The sequence below is a fragment of the Oryza glaberrima genome, chromosome 12, assembly GCF_000147395.1.
Source record: "Oryza glaberrima chromosome 12, OglaRS2, whole genome shotgun sequence".
In the NCBI taxonomy this organism is placed as follows: domain Eukaryota; kingdom Viridiplantae; phylum Streptophyta; class Magnoliopsida; order Poales; family Poaceae; genus Oryza; species Oryza glaberrima.
In genome coordinates, this window is record NC_068337.1 from 18,276,142 (window position 1) to 18,301,741 (window position 25,600).

At 45.5% G+C, this 25,600-nt stretch overlaps 3 protein-coding genes across 3 annotated transcripts; all 3 read right to left on the minus strand.

The window, feature by feature from the left end:
- Positions 1-1,399: 1,399 nt before the first annotated feature.
- Positions 1,400-3,637, minus strand: LOC127756676 (polyol transporter 5-like). The gene is made up of 3 exons (XM_052282039.1): positions 3,372-3,637; positions 2,933-3,279; positions 1,400-2,608 (listed from the first exon to the last, which is right to left on the minus strand). The coding sequence occupies exons 1-3, from the start codon at positions 3,511-3,513 to the stop codon at positions 1,634-1,636; spliced, it is 1,464 nt and encodes a 487-aa protein (XP_052137999.1). The 5' UTR covers positions 3,514-3,637; the 3' UTR covers positions 1,400-1,633.
- An 11,346-nt stretch (positions 3,638-14,983) lies between these two features.
- Positions 14,984-16,092, minus strand: LOC127757830 (CASP-like protein 2B1). The gene has a single exon (XM_052283415.1). The coding sequence runs from the start codon at positions 16,023-16,025 to the stop codon at positions 15,429-15,431; it is 597 nt and encodes a 198-aa protein (XP_052139375.1). The 5' UTR covers positions 16,026-16,092; the 3' UTR covers positions 14,984-15,428.
- Positions 16,093-18,961: 2,869 nt separating this feature from the next.
- Positions 18,962-22,558, minus strand: LOC127757509 (OBERON-like protein). The gene is made up of 3 exons (XM_052283034.1): positions 22,381-22,558; positions 20,940-22,244; positions 18,962-19,870 (listed from the first exon to the last, which is right to left on the minus strand). Exons 2-3 carry the CDS (start codon positions 22,204-22,206, stop codon positions 19,269-19,271), a joined length of 1,869 nt encoding a protein of 622 aa, XP_052138994.1. The 5' UTR covers positions 22,207-22,244; positions 22,381-22,558; the 3' UTR covers positions 18,962-19,268.
- Between the last annotated feature and the right edge of the window lie 3,042 nt (positions 22,559-25,600).

The following is a 25,600-nucleotide window of genomic DNA, read 5'->3' on the forward strand; positions in this document are numbered from 1 at the left end:
GTCCCACATGGCATTGTCAACTTTCCTCGTCTGTATAGTTTAGCAAATTAATAAGCAAATGGTCCATATGGAGGAGACGCCAATAACTGGATTGCGATGCTGAGACCATTAAGCACAATGGAGAATTAAATGAAAAGGTAGCCCACCTAGTTGCATTGGTATCTTATCTAAACTATCATAATTTTTGTTATTAGGATTTTCAATATCATAACTTTGTCTCTCGCTGAAAGAATTTGAAGGTTTCTCATCAGTTTAATCTTTTGGGTTGAAGAGAGTGCCGTCCCACGACCGCACCCCAAATATCTTATCTAAACTATCCTGGGGCCGTCGGTGATGGGGGCAGTTGTCGACGTGGGCGGGGACGGTGTTTTCGGAGCGGAGTATGCTGACACAGGAGACGGTGGCGCACCTGGGGCTCCTTTACTTCCTCTTCCTAGTTGGCCTCGAGATGGACGTCAGCACCATCACTCATCATCGCTATCGCCGGCATGGCGCTACCGGTCCTCACTATCCACCGCTGGTTGCTGCCTTGGTTAGATGGGAACAAAGGGGAGGGAGAGAGATAGGTGAAGAGAGACAATACCCATGTAGGTCCCACGCTGACTCTTGCCATGTCAGCTAAAACCGGACATAATACGATTGATCCGATTTTATAAGTTGAGGGACCATTTATATCTGGTATTTTGGTTTATGGATGAATTTCAGACGTTGTGACAAATTGAGGGAACTAAAGTGAACTTATTCCATTGCAAATTAGACGTAAGCCCAAGTATATGGGCCTCAATACGGCTCAAGGCCCATGTTAGAGACCAAATGGGCCTAAATTTGGCCTGTGTACGCAGTTCACAATGGGCTGCAATTTAACTTTCTGACCGATTCTAACAGGCCAAATTTCAGCCTCCCGTGGTTTCATGTATGGGCCAAAATTGGGCTGACCATACTAGGCCCGCTTGGTCTGACCTCGCTGATGTTCTTTTAGGGGTTCTATGGATCCGTTCATCCGGTGATGACCATATATTGCGGTATTCAAAAGCCACTATGTAACCTTGTTCATAGTTTGCTTGGTTCTCTATTTGTCCTCGATTACATTGGTAACAAGATCGATTGGAGATGTGGAACAATATAGAGTGTATATGGTTGGCGATGGATTCGGTGAAGAAGAAAGATCTGTTAAATTTGATTATAATTTTTTTTTGGCTTGGTATTTTCTGTATTTGTTCTTGTTTTTATTAGTACTAAGTTAATATAAGATGCCTTAGGGCGACTTTAAAAAACTAGGCAAATAAATCATTACTTTTTTCTATATCCACCTGACTAAAGGTTGGAATTTGAAGTTCTTTTATATTAAAAAAAACTAAATAATGCGGTGAGATTAGACTCACCTGATATACAGCAAATCCGACATTATTACTTACCAATAGGTTGGAATTTGAAGTTCTTTTATAAAATTCCTCTGTTCTATTATTGTCCCAATATTCTTTACATGTCAATTCCAACAAGTAATAACTACCCAAAAATTGGCATGTATACATTCTACCAATCGATCAGCCCAATGAACAGCAAAATCTTTCTGATAATCTTACCAAGAAAGAATAAAAATTTTGCATTCACAATGTTGCAATCCAAATGTCGATCACTTGGTGTGGAAGAGCTCCTCCATGTCCTCGAGGCTCCGCCCCCTGGTCTCCGGCAGGCAGGCGTAGATGAACACGAACGACGCGGCGGCGATGGCGGCGTAGAGGTAGAACGCCCCCGCCATGGTGATGGCGCCGTAGAGCGAGATGAACGTCATGGTGACCACGCCGCTGACGACGCGGTTCATGGCGGTGCCGACGCCGGCGCCCTGCCCGCGCAGCCGCAGCGGCAGGATCTCCGAGCTGTACACCCACGCCAGCGGCCCGATCCCGACGGAGAACGCGCACACGAACGCCACCACCACGGCGACGGCGGCGCCCGCCGCCAACGCCGCGTCATCCCTCGCGCCGCCGAACGCGGCGAACACCGAGCCGAGCGCCAGGAGGGACGCCGTCATGCCGCCCGTGCTGGCGAGCAGCAGCGGGCGCCGCCCCACGCGGTCGGTGAGCGCCATGGCGACGAGGATGGAGCTCGCCTTGGCGACGCCGAACACCACGTTGAGCCCCAGGAGGAGGGTGTTCGACGCCACGCCCGCCGCGGCGAGCACGCGCGGGCCGTACAGCACCACGGAGTCGATGCCCGACGCTTGCTGGAAGAACTGCAGCGTCAGCACGATGGCGAGCACCCGCCGCACGCCGGGCTTGGTCGCCACCTCCTTCCACGCGCCGCCGCCGCCGTTGCCGTTGCCGGCAACGGAGCCGGCGGCGGCGACGACGTCCTCGATCTCCTGCAGCCGCTGCTCGGCCTCGGCCGGCGTGTCGGACGTGCGGTCGAGCACCACCCTCGCCTCGCCGCGCCGCCCCTTCATCGCCAGCCACCGCGGCGACTCCGGCATGGTGAGCACGCCCGCCGCCAGGAACACCGTCGGCACCACGCCGGCGGCGAACATCAGCCGCCACGACAGGTGCACCGGCAACCCCGAGAAGGCGAAGTTCGACACGTAGCTCAGCATCACTCCCCCATTGATAAATATCTTCAAAAAACAAAAACAACACAAAACAATCATAAAATTCAAAACTAATTTGCCCAAATTCGATCGAAATTTAGTAACTAAATCACTCCCCCATTGATAAATATCTTCAAAAAACAAAAAAAAACAACACAAAATCATCATAAAATTCAAAACTAATTTGCCCAAATTCGATCGAAATTTAGTAATTAAATCACTCTCCCATTGATAAATATGTTCAACAAACAAAAAAAACACAAAAACCATCACAAAATTCAAAGCTATTTTGCCCAAATTCGATCGAAATTTAGTAAATTAAAAGAAGTTTGGGATATGAATGGGGGTGACCTCGGGGAGGGAGGAGAGGAGGCCGCGGGAGGAGGCGGGGGAGATCTCGGCGGCGTAGACGGGGGCGATGACGAGGGCATAGCCGACGCCGATGCCGGCGACGAACCTCCCGGCCATGAGCGCGGCGTACCCGCCGGCGAGCGACATGACGAGCGGGCCGGCGAGGAAGAAGCCGTTGGTGAGCACGATGGTGAGCCGCCGCCCCAGGCGGTCGGAGGTCCACCCGGCGAGCAGCGCGCCGACGAGCGAGTAGATGTTGATGGCCCCCGAAAGCACCTCGATCTGCGCGTCGCTCACGCCCAGGTCCTCCGCCATGAAGATCTGCGCCCCGCTCGTCACCGCCACGTCTGCAAGAACCAACACGAACGTCAATGGCGGCGTCGGCGGCGCGCGCGCGGCGAGGCTAGCCGACGGTGTGATCGATGGTGTGCGTGCGTACTGTAGCCCATGAGGACGGAGGTCATGGAGGCGAGGACGGCGCAGAAGAAGGGGTACTTGTTGCGGCGCGGCAGCGAGGCGGCGGCGGCGGTGGCCGGCTTGGAGGAGGCGGCGAGCAGCGGCGCCTCGACGTCCGGCGCCATGGCTGCGGATTACCAAGCTATAGCTTAATTAGCTACAACAGTATGCAGTATGGCTATATATATCTGGATGTTTTTTTCTTCTTCTTTTTTTCTCTTTTTTTTCTTTTGTTTTGGAGGGTTTTTTTCTTCTTCTTCTTCTTTTTTTTCTTTTTGTTTTGGAGGTTTTTGAAAGGAGTGTAATGAGAGAGATGGAGTAGGATGTTTACGTGAAGAAATGAATTAAAAAAAATTAAAGATGAATATTTTTTATGTGTTGATGACTAGGCAAGTGGTGTGGCGTTGATTTATACTAGACAAAATTGCTAGCAACCACATGGTCCATGAGAGGAAAAGATGTGGATTGCAATAACAAAAGGAATAGGTGATGATATCTTGTGGGAGTTTTTTTGGCTAGCGATACACCTTCAAATGTCGTGGTAGTGTCACATCAGATTTTACTCCTAGTGTTCCCTCAAAAAAAAAAAGATTTTACTCCTAGAGGGTGTTTTAAGTTTGTCCTAACTCCTAACTTAAACTCGTTATATTTGATCAAATTAATAGGAAAAAATAACATCTACAATACCAAGTTTGCTTCGTTAAATCGAACATCGAATGTATCTTAATTTTATGTTAGAAATATGACCGGTTTTTTATAAGCTTGATCAAACTTAAAACAAGTTGACTCAAAGCTAAAACACCTTACAACACGGAATAGAGGAAGTATTTATTTGGCAATATCAGTTAGATGGCATATTGCACGCACTCGCAGTTTCATAGTTTTTTCATTCTTGGACCGTAGGAGAAATGTCGTAGCAATTGTGATTGATTTTTGTTTTGGGCTTAATTTCGGGGTATAGTTGTTATTAGTCATTAATGATTGAATAACATTTTCGAAAAGAAAATTTGAAGTCCTTGTATTAGGAAAACTATAGTTTTTATTTGTTGTGATAGAGTATGGTTTATAATGTAAGTGTTGATCGGACACATATCACAAGCCATGTTCTTGTGTTGTTGTATTACAGTTGGAGTACGGTTTTGTTTGTCATTAAAACATAAAACTACTACCTCCGTCCAAAAGGAATGTATTTGTGCGTACCTGGACAATCCAGGTGCATCCGTGCATGCAGCCAGAAATGTATTCTTTTTGGACGGAGGTTGTATAACTTTTTATTTGGCATTAAGAGATAGTACTTTTGAGTGTCGCTCAAACAAAATGTCACACACCTTCACAAAATCATTTCTATGTAGATTATTAAATTGGAAAATGACGAGTTTTACTTGTCGTAGGGATATAGGAGTTTCCTATGTGCTAGGGTGGCACTTGGATTGCTTGCCACATGCTCATGATGTGTATAGTTTTGGCTTTTGAACTCAAAGCACATGGGAGAACAGGAATGGTCAGTGAATGTATTTGTTTTGTTGTTTTGTTGTTTTGTTGTATGGGAGAAATGGAATAACCACATGCTTGTTGAAGGTTCCTCTCTTCTTTAGATGCATGTTGAATTATTTGTACAACTCTGTTTGTTGATGATGATGGAAATGATTTTCGTTTGTTAATTTGTTGGATTTGGCCATTTTGGGTAGTTGTGGTTAAGTGCTAATTTGGGGCAAGATGACTTTAATTTATATACCTTAAGCAATTGGATTATTTTGATGAATAGTCTAAGCTGCCTAACATCACCATGGATTTAATGAGTATCCATGTCTAGTGGAATAGGTAATAACTGCTAATATCTGTACTAGAATCCATCTAGCAATAGATCAAAACGAACTACTCGCTCCGTCCTAAAATAAGTACAGTTTTGCACTGTTTATGTTCAACATTTGACCATTCATCTTATTTGAAAATTTTATATAATTAGTTTTTTTAGATGATAAAGTATGAATAGTAATTTATATGTGACTATTTTTAAAAAATATATTTATAATTTTTTTTAAATAAGACGGACGGTCAAACGTTGGACACGGATACCAACGGCTGCACTTATTTTGATACGCAGGTAGTACTATGTATTTTGGCTGTAGGGTTTAGTTCTCTATTTGATTGTCCATTTGACCTGATTAATGATTCTTTTTGAACTATAACGGGTGCTTTTCTGTATTTATCTGAATGTCGTTCCTGTTGCTTTTCTGTATTTTTGAATGTTTTTACTGATTATTGTGGAGCATTTTTACTTATGGTTGTCCACTTGAAGTTGAAGAGTAGCCAGGGCAAGAAACCCCATCTATTTGGAGACATAAAAGAGCAATGATTGGTCTTGTCCATTTCTTGCTGAGATCTCACCATCCATAAAATATCTTTGAAAAATTTAAGGGTGTGCTCTTGATTAAACAAAATGGTTGTGTGGAATGTGGACCATTCACTGATGCTGATGTGTTATTATTATTGTCCTTGAAAGATTTGTAGTACTCAAACAGTGCAAACTAAGATCTGTTCTTGCATGTAAGCGAGAAAAGGACTTTGTGTACAAAATGAACTCTCTATGACAAGTCAATATGGCTGCGTTCAATTGAATGGGTTGGGAACCCATCCTCTACGTACGAAAAACGGAGTAGTCCATTAGCACATAATTAATTAAGTATTAGCTATTTTTTTTTCAAAAATAGATTAATTTGATTTTTTAAGCAACTTTCGTATAGAAACTTTTTATAAAAAACACATCATTTAGCAGTTTGAAAAACGTGCGTGCGGAAAACGAGATAGAGAAGTTGGGGAGCTTCAGGTTCGAACCCAGGAGCTCAATCAAATCTGGAGTATAATGTCCTGAGAGCAAAACTCATTTTCCAACCTACTCTGAAACGTGATTTAGCAATCTAGTCAACATAAGGACTTAATTGGTTCATAGGGTCCGTGTTAAAATACCAAGCAAGCAATTAGGCTCGTTCGGTAATGAGTTTAGGGGTGATGATGTTTTCTATACTTCTAAACAATGTGTTTTTTAAAATACATTTTATATAGAGGTTTCTTTAAAAACTTAAATAAAACCATCTTTTTAAGTTTGTAATAATTACTCCCTCCATCCAAAAGAGTTGGACATATTTTATATTTTAGTTTTTCCAAATAAGTTATTTATATTTGAAGTCTCTATACATCTAAGACTTAAATGGAGAGGTAAATTAAATGTTTGATCAGAATCCGAGGAGTTATCTTAATACTCATTGGTTGAAACGTGCATACACTTTTTTGTTACATGCAACATGAGTTAATTTCTCCTTAATCTTGGTAACAAAAGTAATAGGTAGAGTATAACTTTTGTGAAAGGAGGGAGCAATAATCAATTAAACGGATTGGGATCTTCTGACGTGAAGTTAGAGGAACGTGGTGACTGACATATGGGCCCCGCCGCTCGCAGACCCACCTATCATTGACCGTGTCAGGGGGAATTTCACCTCAGAGGATCCGCTTCCCAATTAAACATATGCTAATGGCTTGCCTTATTTCGTGTGCGGTGAAAAATCGCACTCCAAGCCCACTACCGAACTTCATCAAACATTTCCGCATGTGTAGTTCCTGGCAGTAGTTCTTTAGTTATGAGGGTGTTTAGATTTAGGGGTGCAAAGTTTTAGCGTGTCGTATCGGGTATTATACAAGGTGTCGCATGGGGTGTTCGAGCATTAATAAAAAAAAAGTAATGATAGAATCTGTCGATAAACCGCGAGACGAATTTATTAAGCCTAATTAATCCATCATTAGCAAATATTTACTGTAGCACCACATTATCAAATCAGAGAGTAATTAGGCTTAAAAGATTCGTCTCGCAAATTAGTCGCAATCTATACAATTAGTTGTTTTTTAGCCTATATCTAATACTTCATACAGGTGTTCAAACGTTCGATCTAACAGGGAAAAAAAAATTTGAGGTGGGATCTAGACATGGCGTAAGCTAACTTGCATTCACAAGAATAGAATTCCTATTCTGATTTCAATGCAAGGCAATAATATCTCTAACTTCACAAGGACTGCATGGACCATTAGTTTTTGGGTGAACCTGATGAGATTGTTCACAAGAACTACGCAGAAGCATCACAGATCAGAAAGAGATTCGAGATCCATTGGAAAATTCCAGAGATTTTTGCGCCCCTGTGAAGATGGTTGTGATAGAGCCAAGCCCAGGAATTACAGCCTTGGAATATCATGACACATGCTTGGAATACAAACCAGCGTATCTTTCATGCCCAAAAGACAGACACATTCACATTTCCAGATTTTAACAGCCTATGGGCATGTACGATGGTCTTTATTATTGGTCTCTCTCTATTATCGTGCAAGTAAATTTGATGATATGTAAGAAAGAGAAAGGAGGAACGAGAAATATGGTTATTATGCATGACAACAGTTCAGAGTCGACTTAGTATTTATTAAAGCAAATTTTGTTGCACGGTGGTGAAAGAAAGGAAAGATGAGTAAGAAAATTGTTTTTGATACATTAATAGTAGAGACCATATTATCTTCAACTGTTATATGACATTAGACTCTAAATAGCGTAGAGCTCATACCCATCTCTATCTTTGTACATGTCCTAACAGTTTATCTGGATCATATATAAATATTCTGGATAATTTTGTTAACAACACGTTTGCATACCAATTTTTGTTAACTATTAACTTATCAAAACTTGAGCCAACACATTTGCATACCCTATCAAACAGAGAAGGTTTGATGGCATAAACCATCATGATGTTTTGTCTAATAGCTAGTTTTTCGTATTACATATGCATTTGCTCAAGGTGCATATTGAAATGCAGAAGAGGAACTCGTAGTGATCAACTGAAAATCACTGCATAGGCTTGCGTAACTGCAGGAAAACAGAATACTACAGAAAATAACAAAGAACAATGCTAATTATTAGTCTCCAGATCAAAGTTCAATTATATCCATTTAAGTTTAAAGTCTGTAAGATTCAGGTACCAACATCTAGTTTAGATTTAGTAAAATGCAAACGGACACAACATGGACCCTCTACACGATATCATCCAGGAACAAACTTCACTACAAAGTACAGGTACAGCCTCTCTCTCTCAGACACAGCATAAATAACTGAATTTAGCTCCAATTTAAGCCATCCCGCCACTAGTTGCCGTCCTGATTATCTGGAACAAGGCTGCAAGACAACCAAATGTTAGAGACTGTCATTTCCATCCGTTTTTTGACAACTTTGTAAGGAACACAGAGTTGATAAATGAAGTTTGTGTTGCATATTGTACACGGATAGACAGAACAGGCACGTGTATGAAGCAAAAGTATGACAGAATTCTACTGAAACACAGAATAGGGAAACATGTAAGTGAAAAGTCACAAGAGAGAAGCAGCTTTACATTTCCTAATTTCAACTGTTATAGCATGTAGGCCAGAAAAGGACTTTGTACAAAATGAACTGTTATCAACAATCAATACATATGTTCTTTGGATATACTGTATTGGGAAATATGGGAAGTGAAAGCTGAGAATAATTGATGTATCTTAGGAGGAACTTAAGCAAAAGCTCAATTTTCCATTATATTTTAGATGGTGGCTTGAAAAATTGCAGAGGGTATTAACAATTTAACATTTGGACCATGGCAGGAAAGGAAATAGGCATTACTCAGGAAATTAATTTGTTGAATTGACAGTTCTAACACATTGTAAATGTGATAGTAGTCACAGTTTACATTTCCTTAAGCACAGGCCACATATTTAACATATAAAAACAAACAACATCCCTGAATGAATGTACTTTCTATTCATCATGGATAATACTCCAGATTTTATGGTGGTTAACACTACAAGAAAGTTCAGAAATATGTCACCAACAACCAACATGTTTACAATGCACTATCAAATGAAAAATATCCAGCCATCTAGCGGCGAAAAGACACCTTGGCCAACCATGTTTGGAAAACCTCAACCACAAACTTATGAGTGATAAGAAATATCTTGTTCAACAAGTCAGACAGCTAACATGGACAGTGGAAAAGAGAACCTTTCCTAAGGAGGTACAAAGTCAACCTAGTGGTAAGTAAATGTTACAGGAGGCCTTCAGTGCAAAATGCTAACTCAGCAGTCATAAGGCTAGTCAGATTGATTTCATAAAGCTGAAGATGCATATATACTATTTTGTGCATGTGCATTCCTGCGAACCACACCACAAGGGATACTGAAATATCAAACAGACAGGAATAGGAAAGTGAAGGGCCAAAGCTTACATGATCCAATGACGACAAAAATGAAGAACCCAAGCACCATGGGTCCAACAGGGTAGTCATTCCCCTTCTTCACAGTAGTCTCAGGCACTGAACCCCTCTTCGTGATATTCTTCTGGAACTTTGCGCTCTTCCTGTCAGCAAGACGCCTTGAGGTAGTCTGAATGCAATGAAATAGTTTAGGATACAGTAAAAAGAAATTGCTTGAAGTGGACAATATAACATAAGGACAGAACGTATTTGCATTCTGCTAACCATAAGGAAATAACATAAAAAGGTAGCGACATTATCCCGTAGGAGGAAACGACAACAGCTGAATGATGTCAGATCAAACTTAGTATCACTTCTATCATTACTAATGAAGTAATGATAAAACTTCAGAGTATCTGGTAAGCTACCCCTGAAAATGCTTACTAATAAAACAAAATAAATTTTATCATTTCCCTCTAACATAACTACTCAATGACCCAAAGGAGCTGTTGAAGACCACAATTGTCTTAATTAGAAACAAATATATATAAATAAGTAGTTCAACAACTACAATTCTCACCATAGAAAAAATAACTAAACCCAAGGAGAACTCTGATTATTATATTATATATATCATTGTAGCACTCATCAGAAATACAGAATTCAGTAATAAGTACGAGCCCACAACTCAAGACAAGTGACCGGTGGCAACAAAGGACCCAATTATATCCAGAATTATCCCTATTTTCTTAAAACAGACTGCTCCGCATTTCTCATTTCTAACACCAAACAACATTTCCTGCTAAGATTTCAACTTTTCAAGGCTTATATGAATTTCTCATCTAAAATTGCAGGAATAAGCATGTCATGGCCGATATATGGTACTGAAATATTGCATCCGTTTCTTATAATTCATTTTTTTGGAGATGAGCACATCATAGCTTAATTGTATAAATGCCACAGCAATTCCTATTTCTTTTCAATTCATTATAATCGGTTCAGCAGTGCAATTTTTATTTCTTTTCAAAAGCTTAATCGAAATAATTTCCTACCAGATCGTATTCATTGGCTGCACAACTGCATGAGTTCAACCCACACAACTGAACTCCGCAAAAATAAAATCTACCACACTAAGCTCAGAAACATATCGACGAAATCACAGATCCACCCCCTGAATCGTGCCTATCCAGCAAAATCTACAAAAGCAATCAACCAAAAGCAGGGGAAAAAATCGAAGGACAGACATCACCGCTCCTGTCTTCCCCCCTAAATCATCTCTATTCCATAATTCCATAATATGGATGATACAAAAACCCAACGAAGCGGGAGAAATCAACAAAACCCCGGCTAAAATTCGAGGTCAGATGTCGCAGACACGCACGCAGATCCATATCCAAACCGCGGCCCAAATCCCCTCATTTCAAAACGCAACCCCCACCGATCAATTCCCCACGGATCGACCAAAATCGCTCCACCCCGGAACCACACATACGCATCCACACATCTCAGCCTCTCAGATCACACGAAATAATAAAACTAAAACTAAAAAAAAAATAGCGCGAATTGAATCGCGAAATCCTAAACAATCCGAGGGTAAAAACATTTCAGGCCTGAGAAGGGGCTCTGCCCCCCTAACCAAACTCACCATCCTCGTGAACGCCGGTGATGAACTCGCCGGAGTCGAGAGGCGTTCGCGGCGGCGGAGAAGCCGGAGGGGAGAGAGAGAGAGAGAGAGGCAGCAGGAGCAGTGTGGGGCGATGCGGGAGTTTTGTGGTGGAGAAAAAAAATTGCGAGGGGTTTTATACAAAATCGAACCGTTCTTTGTGGGAGTCTGGGCTGTTTCCCCGGGGGAGGGTGGGATATGGCTGGACCTGGTCCATAGTCCGGAGCGATGTGAACCACCCGTTATGCCTCGAGATTCGTGGGGTGGGTGGTGGTGCGGTGGGCGGGGTCCATAGGATAGGTAGGCGTGCACGCGACCGACCGGGGATGGGGGTGGGCGGGGGCGTGACGTAGAAGGCAAACGTTCTAGAAGTTTCCTTGGATGGGCCTTGATGTACTGGGCCGTGACGCAACCTCTTGGGCCGGCCCAAATTTGGCATGCCGCCTCCCGCCTGCGACGGTACTACCTCCTTTGCTGGAAAAAGTACAAGGTCGCTCAACTTCTCATCGAGTTACAAAATCATCCCCGAACCACAAAACCAAGTATCTGACGTTCCTCAACTCACAAAACCGTTCATTTTAAGTCTCTTAGTGGTTTTGACCCCGGTTATATCCTACGTGGCGGCTGAGTCAGTGCGGGACCCACGTGGGCCCCACATGTTAGGACGCCACGTAAGCACACTCTCTCTTCCCCCTCCTCTCCCTTCCTCACTTTCTCTCTCTCTCTCACTTCTCCTCTACAGGATCACGACCGGTAGGGGAGGAGTGCCGACGGCTGGCGGAGGAGGTACGGCGCGGCGGGTGCGGCGGGTGCGTCCGGCGGCCAACAGGGGAGGAGGGCCAGCGCGACGGGCACGGCCGGCGGCCGGCATGGGAGGAGGCCTTGGCCCAGCGCATGCGGCGGGGGCGTCTGGCGGCCGGCAGGGGGGAGCGCAGCGGAGAGGAGGGCCGGTGCGACGGGCAGCGGGGAAGGAATGGGGCTGGGCTAACAATTGGAGGGGAGAGGAACAAAGGTGGAGACGGACGCGGCGGCGGCGCCACCGGCGACGGCCTCTTCCTCGCCCTCGCCTCGCGTCATCTCGCTCTCCGCTCTGCTCGACGGGAGGCGACTCCAGCGGTCGCCCGCACGTCCTCCTAAACCTGGCGGCATTGTCCCTCGTTGGCGGCGGCGACGCTAGCTGGCGAAGACGAATGGGGAGAGAAGCAGCGACCGACGGAGAGGAGCTTGGAGTTGGCAGTGGCGGCCGTCAACTAGACCCAGCGGGTGTCGTCCTTTGCCAGGAACGCGTAGCGGTGAGACCGGACGTCGAGCCCGGCGGGCTTGTCGGAGAGGTCGAGATCGACTCCCATGGCATGGGCGAGCTCCCCGTTGCTGTCGGAGAGGAGGAGCACCTCATCACGGCGACATCATCCGCGACTTTGCAGAATCGCCAGCCTCCCCGCTTCGCCCCGTCGGCCTCCTCCCCACCTGCCGGTTGCGGTGGCGGTGGCGGTGGCGGTGGGGCGGCGTGGGGGGAGGCCCTCCTGGTCCAGTGCTCCCGCGCCGTCGCTTCCTCTCATCTTCTTCTCCATGGCCACTATAAATACACAATACACCTTGCCATGCACACTCCCAGGCCCAGCACACAGCAAGCAGCAGTAGCAACGGCAAGCTCGAGCTAGCTACAAGTACAAGCTAGCAGCCTAGCAAAGCTCGATCGATAGCAATGGCGGCGAAGGCGGTGCTTGTTCTGGTGGTGCTTGTTCTGGCGGTGAGCCTCCTCACCGTGGCCGTGGCGGCGAGCGCCTGTGGCTCCAACTGCCCGCTGAGGCCGACGCCGACACCCAGCACCGGGTCGTCGTCAAGCCCACGCGACGCGCTAAAGCTGCATGTGTGCGCCAATGTGCTCGGCCTCTGCTGCTCCCTGCTCGACGGCCTTCTCCCACGTCACAGCCGCCAACCGCCGCCTCCCGCCTCGCCCCGGCGGCCTCCTCCCAGCTGCCAGCCAGCTCGTCCAGAGAAAAGAAGAGTGAGAGAGAGAGGAGGAGGAAGGGAGAGCCGGAGAGGAGGGGGAGAGAGAGAGGATGATGACGTGGCATACTGACACATGAGGCCTACGTGGGTCCCACGCTGACTCAGCCGCCACGTCGGATAAAACAGGGGTCAAAACCATCGAAGGGCCTAAAGTTACCGGTTTTGATTAGTTGAGAGACGCCGGATATCTGGTTTTGTGTTTCGGGGCGATTTTGTAACTCGATGACAAGTTGAGGGACCTTCGATGTACTTTTTTCCCTCATTTGCTTGAGAAATTGTTATAGCTTGAGACAACTTTGTAGTTTAAAATTGTTATATTTTTTGACGAATAGAGTAACAGTTTTTATATGGCCAGTAACGGTCCATCGCTCTTAAATTTACGAGTGTTTTAGCTTTCAAGTTTGCTAAAAATGCAGGAGGACAAGTTGGCATTGGGATGAAGTTATAGGGTGGGTTTGGTTTGTTAACATACTAAATCTTTGATAGTGTCAAATTTTTGATAAGTATTGGTATGTACTATCATTTCATTTCTTTTAAGTAGGATAGAGTTGTAGTACGAATGTTTGGATTGGCAGAGGATTACTACCAATGTGAAGTCAAATTGATTTTAGGCATTACTAATTACTAATTATTTGGCTTCAAATCGAATAGCCAATATTACTATTCAAGCTATCAATAGTAGGACACATTTTGTCATCAATTCAAAATAGCCCATGGTAAGATTAAGCCATTTTTTTAAAAAAAAATAATGTTAGAGCTTCTGTAGTGAGGCCAGTATGGCTATCCATGTAGGGGCGGTTTGATCAACAACCTAAAAATCCGACCAGGTCACAAATGGGCGGTCTACAATCTGATCGGCATTGGCCACATGGTCTAACCGACAGACTTAAGTTCAAGTGCAATTATAGTACATCTCGTCTTTAAAAAACTAATTGATCTCTAAACCTACTAAACACGTAGAGACCATGGTATTACATGAAAATATCTTACTACGATCCAACATATAATTAATTAGCTACTCGAATGGTCCTTTTTCTCTACCTTTGCCGTAGTTTAGTGCTTCGTCCATCTACATCGGTTTGCTCTATAAGCAGCGTGGAGCCACCATCTGGGCTCACTGTCAAATACACTGTTAAAATTTTATTTTTTTTGAAAGAATTAAAGTTAAAAATATTATAGCAAATATTAGGTATATTTGAGTTTTCATGTGCTTGGAAAGTTTTCTAGGTCCACCACTATCTATAAGTGTCTTTCTTAATTTACCGTGACGGTGAGGATCTATAGGTTTTTCTTGAAATATAACTATTTGTTGTAGTATGCGTAAGTTACATACTCAAATATAAACATTTGTTAAATTTTGAGTATATTAGATTAGGAGCTACTCCTTGTGTCCAAAAAAGTCAAAACGCTAGGTTTACGTGTCAACGTTTGACTGTCTGTTATATGAAATTTTTTTATAATTAGTATTTTCATTGTTGTTAGATGATAAAACATGATTAATACTTTATGCGTGACTTATCTTTTTAATTTTTTTCATATTTTTTTTAAATAAGACGGATGGTTAAACGTTGGATACGGAAATCAGGGTTTGTTTTTTTAGACAGGGAAAGTATACGTGAAGTGGTACGAGATTTGAGACCCACTAACAGAAGGCGATTTGAGTGGACTCACGCATGCGGACGTGCCTGCCGCACTCACACGGTGTCCATCGATTGATTCACGCCGACACCAACCTTAATAGTCTTTAAAAAAAAAAGACACCAACCTTAATATGTCATTAACCAGTACTCCATATAAAAAATTTTGGTTAAATGTGATACTTTCCAGTACAGAGAATCTAGACAGCTTTCATGTTTAGATTTATTGTAATAGGATATGTCACGTCCAACCAAAATTATTTATATTTAGGATGGAGGGAGGGAGTATTAAACAGGCGATTTGGTCGTCGGCAAATCTGACTTAATTATTATCATCCACAGCCATAAGCCCATAACAGTTATTACCAACGATTTAACGAACTTAATTACGTGTCAGTGAGCCAGTCTCGCTTAATTTAATTCTGAAACTACAAAGAAATTAAACTCCATCGAAGCAGCTAAACTAGCCTTGCCTACCACGTGTTCGCGCCATTGCCGGAGACGGCGCCGGCGCTGCTCTTGCGGCCGCCGCCGCCGCCGCCGTAGAGGCGGAACAGGTTGAACGCGGAGACGGCGGCGAGGAGCACGGCGGCGAGGCCCGCGGCGACGGCGGCGGCGAGGCCCTCCCCGACGCGGCGGCAGAACGCGCCGTAGAGGCCGCAGACAGGCATCCACTGCAGCTCCGGCTGCCCGCGCTTCCCCACCACCGACGACTGCAGCGCCGCCGCCGTCGCCGCCATCAGCGCGTACGCCACCGCCTGGTCGCACGAGAACACCGACCACGCCACCACCGCCGCGCCGCCATTGCTGCCGCCCTTCCACGCCGCGGACGCGGCGCACCGCGCCAGCTGGAGCAGGCTGTACACGGCGGCGGCGCCGTGGGCGGCGACGAGGAGGACGAGCGCCTTCATGTCCGTGAACCTGGCCTTCTTCTCCAGCGAGAAGAAGGTCCTCGTCTGGCTTCCCGTGCCCACCAGCGCCGCCGCCAGCGCCGCCAGGGCGCACACCGCGCACCGCAGCGCCACCTCCGCCACCTTCGCCTTCCTCTCCAACCCCATCGCCGCCGCCATGGCTAACCTCAGCTTAGCTTTAGCTGCTCACCGGCGAGGTTGATCAGTTGTGTTGTCGTCGACATGAGAGATAAGATGGCGCCATCGATGGGCCATTTTATAGTGGAAAAAATAGTACTCCCCCCCCCCCCCCTTTCCCATTTTATCATTTTTAATTACAGCCATAATTTTTTGCGTTAAATATTTAACCATTTATTTTATTTAAAAAATTATGATTAGTATTTTTATTAGATAATAAAATATGAATATTATTTTAGACGTGTCTTATTTTTAATTATTTTTATAAATTTTTTAAATAAGACGGTTAGAGGTTGAACATAAAAAACTTGAAATGGATGGAGAGAGTAATCAACTGAGCTAGTGGGAATGTGGGGTCATCTGTGGGCAGTGCCTGTAGCTTTCTTGCATCCTCTTTTTTTTAATTCATCTAGTTATTATTGCCATCATCACTGGAAAGTGTTCTTTCCCAACAAGTGAGCAATAGTATATTTTACAGGTGCACGCCAAGACCAGCTTTAATTTGGTGGAAAATGGCTTCACACCATGGCCCTCCCAACAAACTACATCTGGCCCCATCGTTTGATTTGTTGGTGGTATAAGTCAAACGATATATTTGTAAACGAAAAATAATTTGTAAATAAAATTTTTATACTTTGATAAAAAAACCTAAAATCAGCTTCAAACTTAAGGTTGAAAATTCAATTTTTAGCTGATAGGTATAAATATAAGCGAAAGTATGAGGCCACATATGTTTGTATATTATGCTTTATCTCTAGAAGGAATAGCTTTTTTTAGATGTCTTTGCTATTCAAGTTGCATGAATTTTAACTATACAAGCAGCATGCATATTATTAGTGCCTAGTACTCGAAACATAAAACCTTATTTTCAAAAAAATAAAATAATAAAAGGTACTTCCTTCGTTCTAAAAATGAAATTATTTTAGAACGAATGTAGTATAAGAGTAGGGTTTTTATCAATCGCATCGACATATAAGAAATGCTGCCTTTGTTTGATTTAGATTTTTTATTGTATTGTTGCATAAATTATCTGCTTGATTATAGGAATGTTATATAATTTATGAGAAATAAACTAAACAAATAGCTCAAGTCAAGTGATCTAATAGCAATAAAGTAGAAGAAAGTTTTTTAAGAGAACGTAGTTTTCGAAGCATAGAAAATAATCCGGTGAATAATTTATTATAGAAAAAAAATAGTGCCTCATCAAGGACAAATTAACAAGAACATAAACATCAAAAGGCAAAAACAAGTTAAAAATTGCATCCAATGTCGATTTACCGAAGCCCTATTCGGCCGAAATTTATCTTCTAAAGTAAGCAACTGAAACAGGTGCACAGGAAATCCCCTGCACGAGAACCTTCGTGCGATCATGTCGCCTTCAGATTTCGCGCTGATCCTGCGATTATGATTAGAATTTAATGGCTGATCCAACGTGTCATCACATTGAATTTCGCAAAAAAACAGAGTAAATTTACTCACGAGAAAGAGGTGTCGCGTGCTCGCATGCTTTGCCAAGACGTGCCCTGCACTGCATGATGCTAGCTTTGAGCTACTAACTCTCCTAGGTTTGTGTTAAATGCAGCTAGCGAATGCGTGCGTTTGCAGAAGAGAGATTGAAAGGGCAATAGGAGTAGGAGCACTAGGGCACGCTCAAAACAAGGCGATAATGTGATTAATGTCACATTGATGCGTGGGCGACGTGTCATTGCCATATGCCCTACATCTTTGGACTGGCTGTGTTTAGTCAACATTAAACTTCCAAAAATTCCGTCACATCAAATATTTAGACACATGTATAAAATATTAAATATAGACGAAAAAAATCAATTGTACAGTTTGCATGTAAATTGCGAGATGAATCTTTTGAGCCTAATTACGTTATGATTTGATAATATAATGCTACAGTAAATATTTGCTAATGATAGATTAATTAGGCTTAATAAATTCACTTCGCAGTTTACCAGTGGATTATATAATTTGTTTTGTTATTATACTACATTTAATATTTCAAATGTGTGTCCGTATACGTCAAAAAAATTTTGGGCATGCCAAAGTGGAAATGACGCATAGATCTAGTGGTGCTTGCTTGACATGTGCCACAAAATGATTCATCCAGAAACAGCTGATTAATTTGTAGAATGGCAAATCTATATTTGATCTGTTGATATGGTTCCATTTGTTTTGTTAACTCTTGAAAAAAAATCAATTTCAGTCCCTGAATTTGTTTGTTTTCAATTTGTCCCCTAAAAAAGATCAATTTCAGTCCCTGAATTTCAAAACAATATAGAACTTGTCAATATACTATCAATCATCAGCAGAAAACTGTTGAGTGTTGTCAAAAAGGGAGTAATGAGAGGCAGAGGAGCATGGCTGAGATAGTGGAATATTAGGTGTCACAAGGGTAGGAATATGGGGGCAGAACACAATTCTAGGTTTCACATTTGCACAAAAGCCATGTGGGTCATCATCACATGATCACATTCATGCCCACCAAGAAGAAGAGACAAATCTCACAAGTTTAGCTTCATTCACATTTCCAGGATTGTATGTATGGTGGATGCTACTCTCCTTGTACCAGCCATTTAAGAGAGTGTTTGGGAGAGAGGGGCTAAACTTTAGTCCCTAGTTCCCAAACACCCCCTAAGGACCATGTCCTGTTTAGTTCCAAAGTTTTTCTTTTCAAACTTCCAACTTTCCATCGCATCAAATCTTTCATATACACATAACTTTTCTATCACATCGTACCAATTTCAACCAAACTTCAGCGTGAACTAAACACAGCCCAGCCATGGGAGCTGCCAGTGCAGTGTGGTACAGACTGACACTTCTCTTGGATCACGCAGGCTTTTCCAGAAGTATGTCTCCTCATGAAGATTCACAATTTCACATTTAACCAAATAGTAAATGACAGGGTTACGTACAGAAGTTACAACACAAATTATTCGATCTAACAATGTCAGAAATGGTCATACATGATAGAAGTTCTTTTTTTGGCTATTACAGAGTACAGGGTGCTTCAGCTATTTCTCATCCATGCTCAACTGCAAACACCGAAGCTAAGTATATATTGGATCCTACGATGGCACACCGTTAGCTCCAATAATATTGTTACAACGACTTTTGCTAACAATTTACACCGAAGGAAATCAGCGTAGGAGTACATCAGCACGAGGACACCTAAGATTCACCAACCTGAACCGTATGCAGCTCTGCTGCTCTTTGTTTTCATTGATGCCCCTCCGTCTTCGGCGGTATGCTGCGGACGTTCTTGAGGAGGTCGTGAATCTTGGAGAGCATGGGCGTCTGCGATGAATCGCCAGCGCCGCTGCCGCTCGCCTGCATGGGCCTCTGGGTCTCCTGGTACTTTATTTTCTCGAAGAGGAACTGCTTCTCTGCTTCAGCTTCCTCCAGGCGGCGCTTCAGGTATAGGCTGGCGTAGTCCTGCTCGGCCCTCTCGGATTTGGCAAGCGCGATGCTCTGGAGCCTGTCGGCCTCCTGACGGGCCTCGTTTGCCTTCAGCTGGAACATCTCGGCCTCGGCCTGCTTCAACCGGACAATGCTCTCTAGCTCATCCACCTGCTGCTTCTTGCGCAGCCTCTCGGCCTTCAGCTCCTGAAGCTCTCTGGCCTTCTCGTCAAGCTCCCGGTCACAGGCCTCCACAGCAATGCGAGCCTTTTTGTAGAGTCGCATTTTCTCTTCAGCAACAAGCTCCATCTTTTTAACGGCTTCATGGACAACCTCTGCAATACGATTACAGGCCTCCTGGGGAGTGATCAAGCGCCCTATTTCTTCATTTTCTGTGCTCTTGGGGGAATCCAACTCGAGCTCTGTCAAAACGTAAGCGTAGTTCAGTGTTAATGAATCAAATCTAAGAAACCAAAATCAGTGATGCACATAAAAATTTAGAATACCAAGTAACAAGAACTGTGCAATATAGGATTCTAGGTGTGGAGCAAGAGCAAAAGGCATGTATTGATCCATAAAGTGCTTGGCCAAAACACACATTTCACATAGGAGTTCAACAAGCAACTAATACCCACAGTTTCCCAACATCCCATGGCAATGAACTTGAAGAATTCTAAATGCAACAACTAGTTCTTTCTGTCATCATTCAACCACAAGATAAATGTGCTCCAAATTCCAGCCCCACATCAATGGCATAATAAATAGCTTTACAATCAACTTGGAGTGCAGGTTGACTTAGTACAGACACAAATCTGAAGCATACGTGCATTCTAAACAATACAGAACATAGTTCAGGATTTTACAGTGGGCTGTTTGCCTGGATATTTGCAGTAAACAATTTCGTGAGTCATGGCCATAACAGGCTCGAGGGGAAAATAATATTAAATAGAACTAGGCCAGCCTACATGGTGTCAACACTCATTCTGAGTGCTAGCATACATATGAATAAGTTGTTCTGAATCGTTTACAAAGGGATTAATCACACAAAAGACACAAATAAGATTATAAGAAATTAGCCCCAGCAAGGTAGCAACAATAACCAGACCAAGGTAGTTTATTTTGATAAACAAGCACATGTAAGTGTGAAAACAAAATCAGGAAGCAAATAACAATCAGACCCTCAGAATACATGCTCTTGTAATGTAGAGCAATAGATCTGCAAACAAGGGTGGACACATATTGCTGTATAATTTGAATAGCTAAATACATTTTGCTGACCACCTATATCACAGGAATGTATAAGCTTTCAACTGAATTAAGAGGGTGGTAATAGAAGCCTACAATAATACATGTGTACAGTACCACTAATCAATATACAGAATTAAGAAGGCTTATATAGAGAATTTAGTAAATGAAGAAGCAGATACATGCTAATAGGATACCAGCAAATCAAGTGCTAATGCAAGTCTCAGTTAAGGATAATATTCATACCTTGGAGCACCTGCAGTATCATCCGAGGATTGATAGCATCCGCGGGGCTATTCCGTAACCTTTCAATCAGATCTGCACATTTCCTGAACAACTTCCTCCCTTTTGAGTCTTCACTTAGACGGAATATCTTGCAGACAAACTCAAGCTCACGTAACAAAGCATCCCTGTCCCAACCAGGAGCACATTGTTGGAAGACATCCTTAACCCAACCTAACAGCTCCGATGTTTTCTGGCAAGCCTGGCACCTAAAAAGCATTTCAGCATGACCAGTACCACTCTTAATGGATTGACCCATCCCAATCTGGCCATCACGAATCGCGCAGTCCGTGTGAGTCCAGTGAGAGCAGAAATCACACCCAATCCAGCGGCATGTGTTGACCTCGAAATCAAACTTGTTGCAGATCACACACATGCAGAGGTTACAGAACCCATTCCTGTTAGAACAAACATTGCATCTACACTCCTCCGCAGGGAGGGCACTCTGGCAAGCGATGTTCCGGCACCTCTTGTACAAGAAGACCTCCACCAGGCGGTTCTGAGGAATGGTAACGCTGGGGTGCAAGAACGCCTGGATTCCAGTCTTGATCGCGACGAGGATCTCGAGCTGCACATGATGCGCCATCGAGAGCATGGTCTGGGTGAGATCGCCCCTACTCTGCACAAACTTCTGGAGATACAGGAACTCCTCGATATGGTGAGAACCACCCGTGCCCTCCAGAATCGACCTGAGCTCGTTCTTCATGTCCTCCAAGTGCTCCTCCGGCATCACCTTCATTTTCTCAGCAACTAGATCGACCCTCTCCCGGGCAACCTCCCGCAGCAACATCCGATCAAGGCGGGATGACCCGCGGATCACCTGCAGCTTGGGGATACCATTCCCCACCTCCTTCTCCTTGTCCACGATCCTCACACCAACACCAATTCCACCAACAACACCACCGCCGCCGCTAGCGGCGGTGGAGGCGGCCACGGCGGCGGCCGCACTACCGTGGTTGGGCTCGGCGGGCCACGTCTCCCTGGAGCTGGCGCTCTCGGTGGCGGAGTCGTGCCCCTGGTCGGAATTCGAACCCGGCTCCTGCATCTCCGGCGAGCCGACCTGCTCCGAGGAGGCTAGCGACAGCGAGGTCTGCAGCCCCGTGGGCCTCCGCGGCGGCAGCATCCCCTGCGCCACCGCCGCTGCTCCTGCCGCGGCCGTGGCGGAGGACGTCGGCGGGGGCGGCTGCTGCGGTTGCTGCTGGTGGAAGTTGGCTCCCGATGAGGTCCCCATCCTCCTCGCGTCGGGCAAACACAAAGCAAACCCTAACCCTGCACAAGTAGGCGGCATCAATCGCTCATCGAATCACGAATCTCGCTCGCTCGCTCGCCGACGAGCCGGATCCATTCCAACCCCATCCATCGGGCGGAGACCTCGTCGGAGAGAGCGTTGGCAGAAGAAGCTCACCTCGATGTGGGGCGGGGCGGCGACCTAGCTCCTCCTCCTCCTGCCGACGGCGGCGGCGGCGGCGGCGGCGGCGGCGGGGAGTAGCCGGAGTTGGTCCGTCCTCCTCGGCGCAGTTGGGTTGGATTTTGATTTGATTGGATTTGACTTTTCTGCGAGTAATGGAGTCCAGGTCGAGCTCCAAAACGAAATTATTTAATTACGGAGTAATTATTATTATCAAGTGGGGGAGAGTGGGGTGACCGGCTGTAGTGGGGAGGGTGACCGGTTTGACCGGTGGGCGGGGAAAACGCGGAATGGATGGATGGCTGGGCCCACGGGTGGGGCATCGGTGGTTGCGGACTTGTTGCAGTGGGCGGCTTTCGCTTTTGCAGATTTGACCGTCGACGACTCCGTCTCCGAGGATGTACTACTGTTCGTTGGATTGGATGGGTTTTTCTTTTTCTTTTTTTTCTGCAAAGGGTTTTTTTTTTTTTGAGAATTCTGCAAAGGGCTTGAAATTTTTTTTTCATTGCTCGTACGATAATCCGATGTTCGAATGGTCCGTTTGAAAATAATGTGGATTAACCGCGTGTTTGAATCAAATCTCGAGCGTGGCAATATAGAACCCAAACATCAAACACATTTTAACCTTAGTTTGTTGATACTTTTAACCTTACCAAGTATAAGTCAGACAACAAACTAAACACACTTTAATCATTGCCACCTTATTAAATTTTTCTATTTCTAAAAGTTCAATCTTAAAACTCTATCAAAAATTGATAAAAGCATAAGTCCAAACAAAACCAACACTATCAAATTTCGGTAATACGATAGGCCGGCGGGAAGAACGGGCGATGGCTGTGGCGGCTAGCACGGTTGGTGGCAGGGGTCTACATAGGTGATGGCAGCAGCCGGCCAGCACAACTAGCGGCAAGAGGCCGGTGTGGGCGACGGCAGTAGTCGGCCAGAGGGAGGAGTCGTGGCGAGCGACAGCAGGCGTGGGTGATCTCGACGGCGGGAGGCAGGTGAGCACAGCGTGGAAACGGTATGCCGGCGAGCCTGCCATGGTGGGAGGGCACAGCGGTGAGGAGGCTGTCGCGGTGGAAGGACGAAGGCGACGGCGACACGGCCAGGCGGCCCGTTCGAACACGGACAGCCTGGTTGAGGCGGCAACGACGGTAGCGCCATGATGTAGGCTTTGAAAGTTGCGACAAGCTTATTTTCAGGAGTCAGTCCTTTTGCGGCGGCAGCTTGCCGCAACAAGATGGACACGTTGGACGAGCGAATGCGGGGGAGAGGGGATCCATTCTTCTCTCTAGGGGTGCACGGGAAGCTCGTGGCTCGTTAGCTCGCTCGGCTCGTGACAAGTTCGGCTCGTTTGATTTTCCTAACGAGCCGAGCTGGAAGTTTAGCTCGTTAGAGATAACGAGCCAGCTCGAGCTGGCTCGCGAGCCTTAACGAGCCAGGCTGCTAGGCCACAAAGCCCATAGGCCCATTTATTTAGAAGGCCCAATAGACCAAAAACCAAAACCCTAGCTTCCCTTCCCCCTTCCCTGGTGGTGGCGGCTGAGCTCCTCGTCTCCCCCACCCCAGCACCACCGCTCTGCGCCTCCACCCCAGTGACTGATGCCGCTACCCAACCCCAGCGCCCGACGCCATCGGCCCGCCGCTCTTCGCCTCTCCTTGCCCCCACGCCTGACTCCGTCGGCGAGCTCGAGCTCGAGCTCGTCCCACGCGCCGCCGCCGCTCTCCGTCCCTCCCCCTGTGCCTAACGCCGCCGGCAAGCTCGAGCTCGTCCCCTCCATCGCCCTCTTCCCCGTGGTCGCCGGCGAGCTCGAGCTCGTCCCCTCCACCGCCAAGTTCCTCCCCGTGGTCGCCGGCGAGCTCGAGCTCGTCCCCTCCGCCACCAAGTTCCTCCCTGTGGTCGCCGCCGAGCTCAAGCTCGTTTCCTCCGCCGTCAAGCTCCTCCACGTGGTCGTCGGCGAGCTCAAGCTCGTTTCCTCTGCCGTCAAGCTCCTCCCCATGGTCGCCGGCAAGCTGTCAAGGTGCCGGCGAGGTTGAGTTGCTTCCGTGCCTCCATGGTCGTCGGCTGCCCCCAAAGCTCACGAGCCTAACGAGCTGGCTCGAGCTTTCAAACGAGCCGAGCCGAGCTGGGTTTCTAGCTCGTTAGGATAACCCCAGACCGAGCCGAGCCGAGCCGAGCCAGCTCGACATCCAGCCCTACTTCTCTCACACCCTCTCCCTCTCCAACCCAACTATGTGGATCGAATTGGAGTGCGCCGGAGGTTGAGATCCTACCCTGAAGGCTGGCCAGCGATGAGGCGTCGACGTGGTAGCTGTGCGTTAAAGGGGATTAGCTAGTGGTTTCTGCTGAAACGGATATGTAACCATTGGCGCGGGAGTTGGCGGCTACGTTCACGCCGGTACAATTTCAAGTTTAGAGAAAGATTGAGCCACTAGCATGGGTTCGGTCGTCTGTAACGGGCGACAAGCCTCATCTCTATCGGGTAGGGCCCACGTCACAGAGCAAAGGTCACTAATATGGTAAAATATCTCAATCAGGCATCCGGCCGTCACAGATGACACACATCTCAATCGGGCCAACACTATAGCTCGTCACGGATGACTCTCATCTCTAACGGGCCTAAACTATAGTCCGTCACGGATGACTCTCACCTTAATCGGGCCTAAATTATAGCCCGTCATGGATGACTCTCATCTCAATCGGGCCTAAACTATAGGCCGTCACAGATGAGGCGCCACTTTCCCCTTGGGGCGTTGCCACATTTTCTCTTATCTCTCATTGGTTTCTTTAGGTGAAAACCACATCCTGATTCTCCCCTTGGCGGCGCGCTAGCGTCATTTCCTCCTTAGAGGCATCGCTTAGAAGACCATTTTTTAGGGGTGTTTTGTGCTTGTTCTGTTTTAATAGCAGGACCAGTCATAGACACTTGGGGCGACTGTCTTTTTCTTTTTCTGACTATTGTCTTCTAAGACTATAGACTTGTATTTATATCAAGAGAAACATTGCACTAAAATTATTTTGGTACGGTTGATTTAGGCAACAAATTGAGCAAGCCTATCAAACCAGGCCAACTCAGGTGAGTTTGGCTTCTTAAATAAAGATGTTTCTTAATACATGATGAATGTAGATGATCACTCAATTTAATGAATGTTTTGCTGGTTATAAACATCTGTAGAACATCTATAGGTCCTATGCAGATACTCCCTCCGTTTCATT

What these genes read in the sequence shown, in the direction of transcription:
- LOC127756676 (XM_052282039.1), bottom strand. Translation starts at nt 3,513, where the DNA reads ATGGCGCCGGACGTCGAGGCGCCGCTGCTCGCCGCCTCCTCCAAGCCG. An exon ending in CTCCGTCCTCATGGGCTACA is followed by an intron (nt 3,280 to 3,371) that starts GTACGCACGCAC and finishes TGGTTCTTGCAG; the next exon opens with ACGTGGCGGTGACGAGCGGG. An exon ending in TCCTCTCCTCCCTCCCCGAG is followed by an intron (nt 2,609 to 2,932) that starts GTCACCCCCATT and finishes TGTTTTTTGAAG; the next exon opens with ATATTTATCAATGGGGGAGT.
- LOC127757830 (XM_052283415.1), bottom strand. Translation starts at nt 16,025, where the DNA reads ATGGCGGCGGCGATGGGGTTGGAGAGGAAGGCGAAGGTGGCGGAGGTG.
- LOC127757509 (XM_052283034.1), bottom strand. Translation starts at nt 22,206, where the DNA reads ATGGGGACCTCATCGGGAGCCAACTTCCACCAGCAGCAACCGCAGCAG. An exon ending in GATACTGCAGGTGCTCCAAG is followed by an intron (nt 19,871 to 20,939) that starts GTATGAATATTA and finishes ACGTTTTGACAG; the next exon opens with AGCTCGAGTTGGATTCCCCC.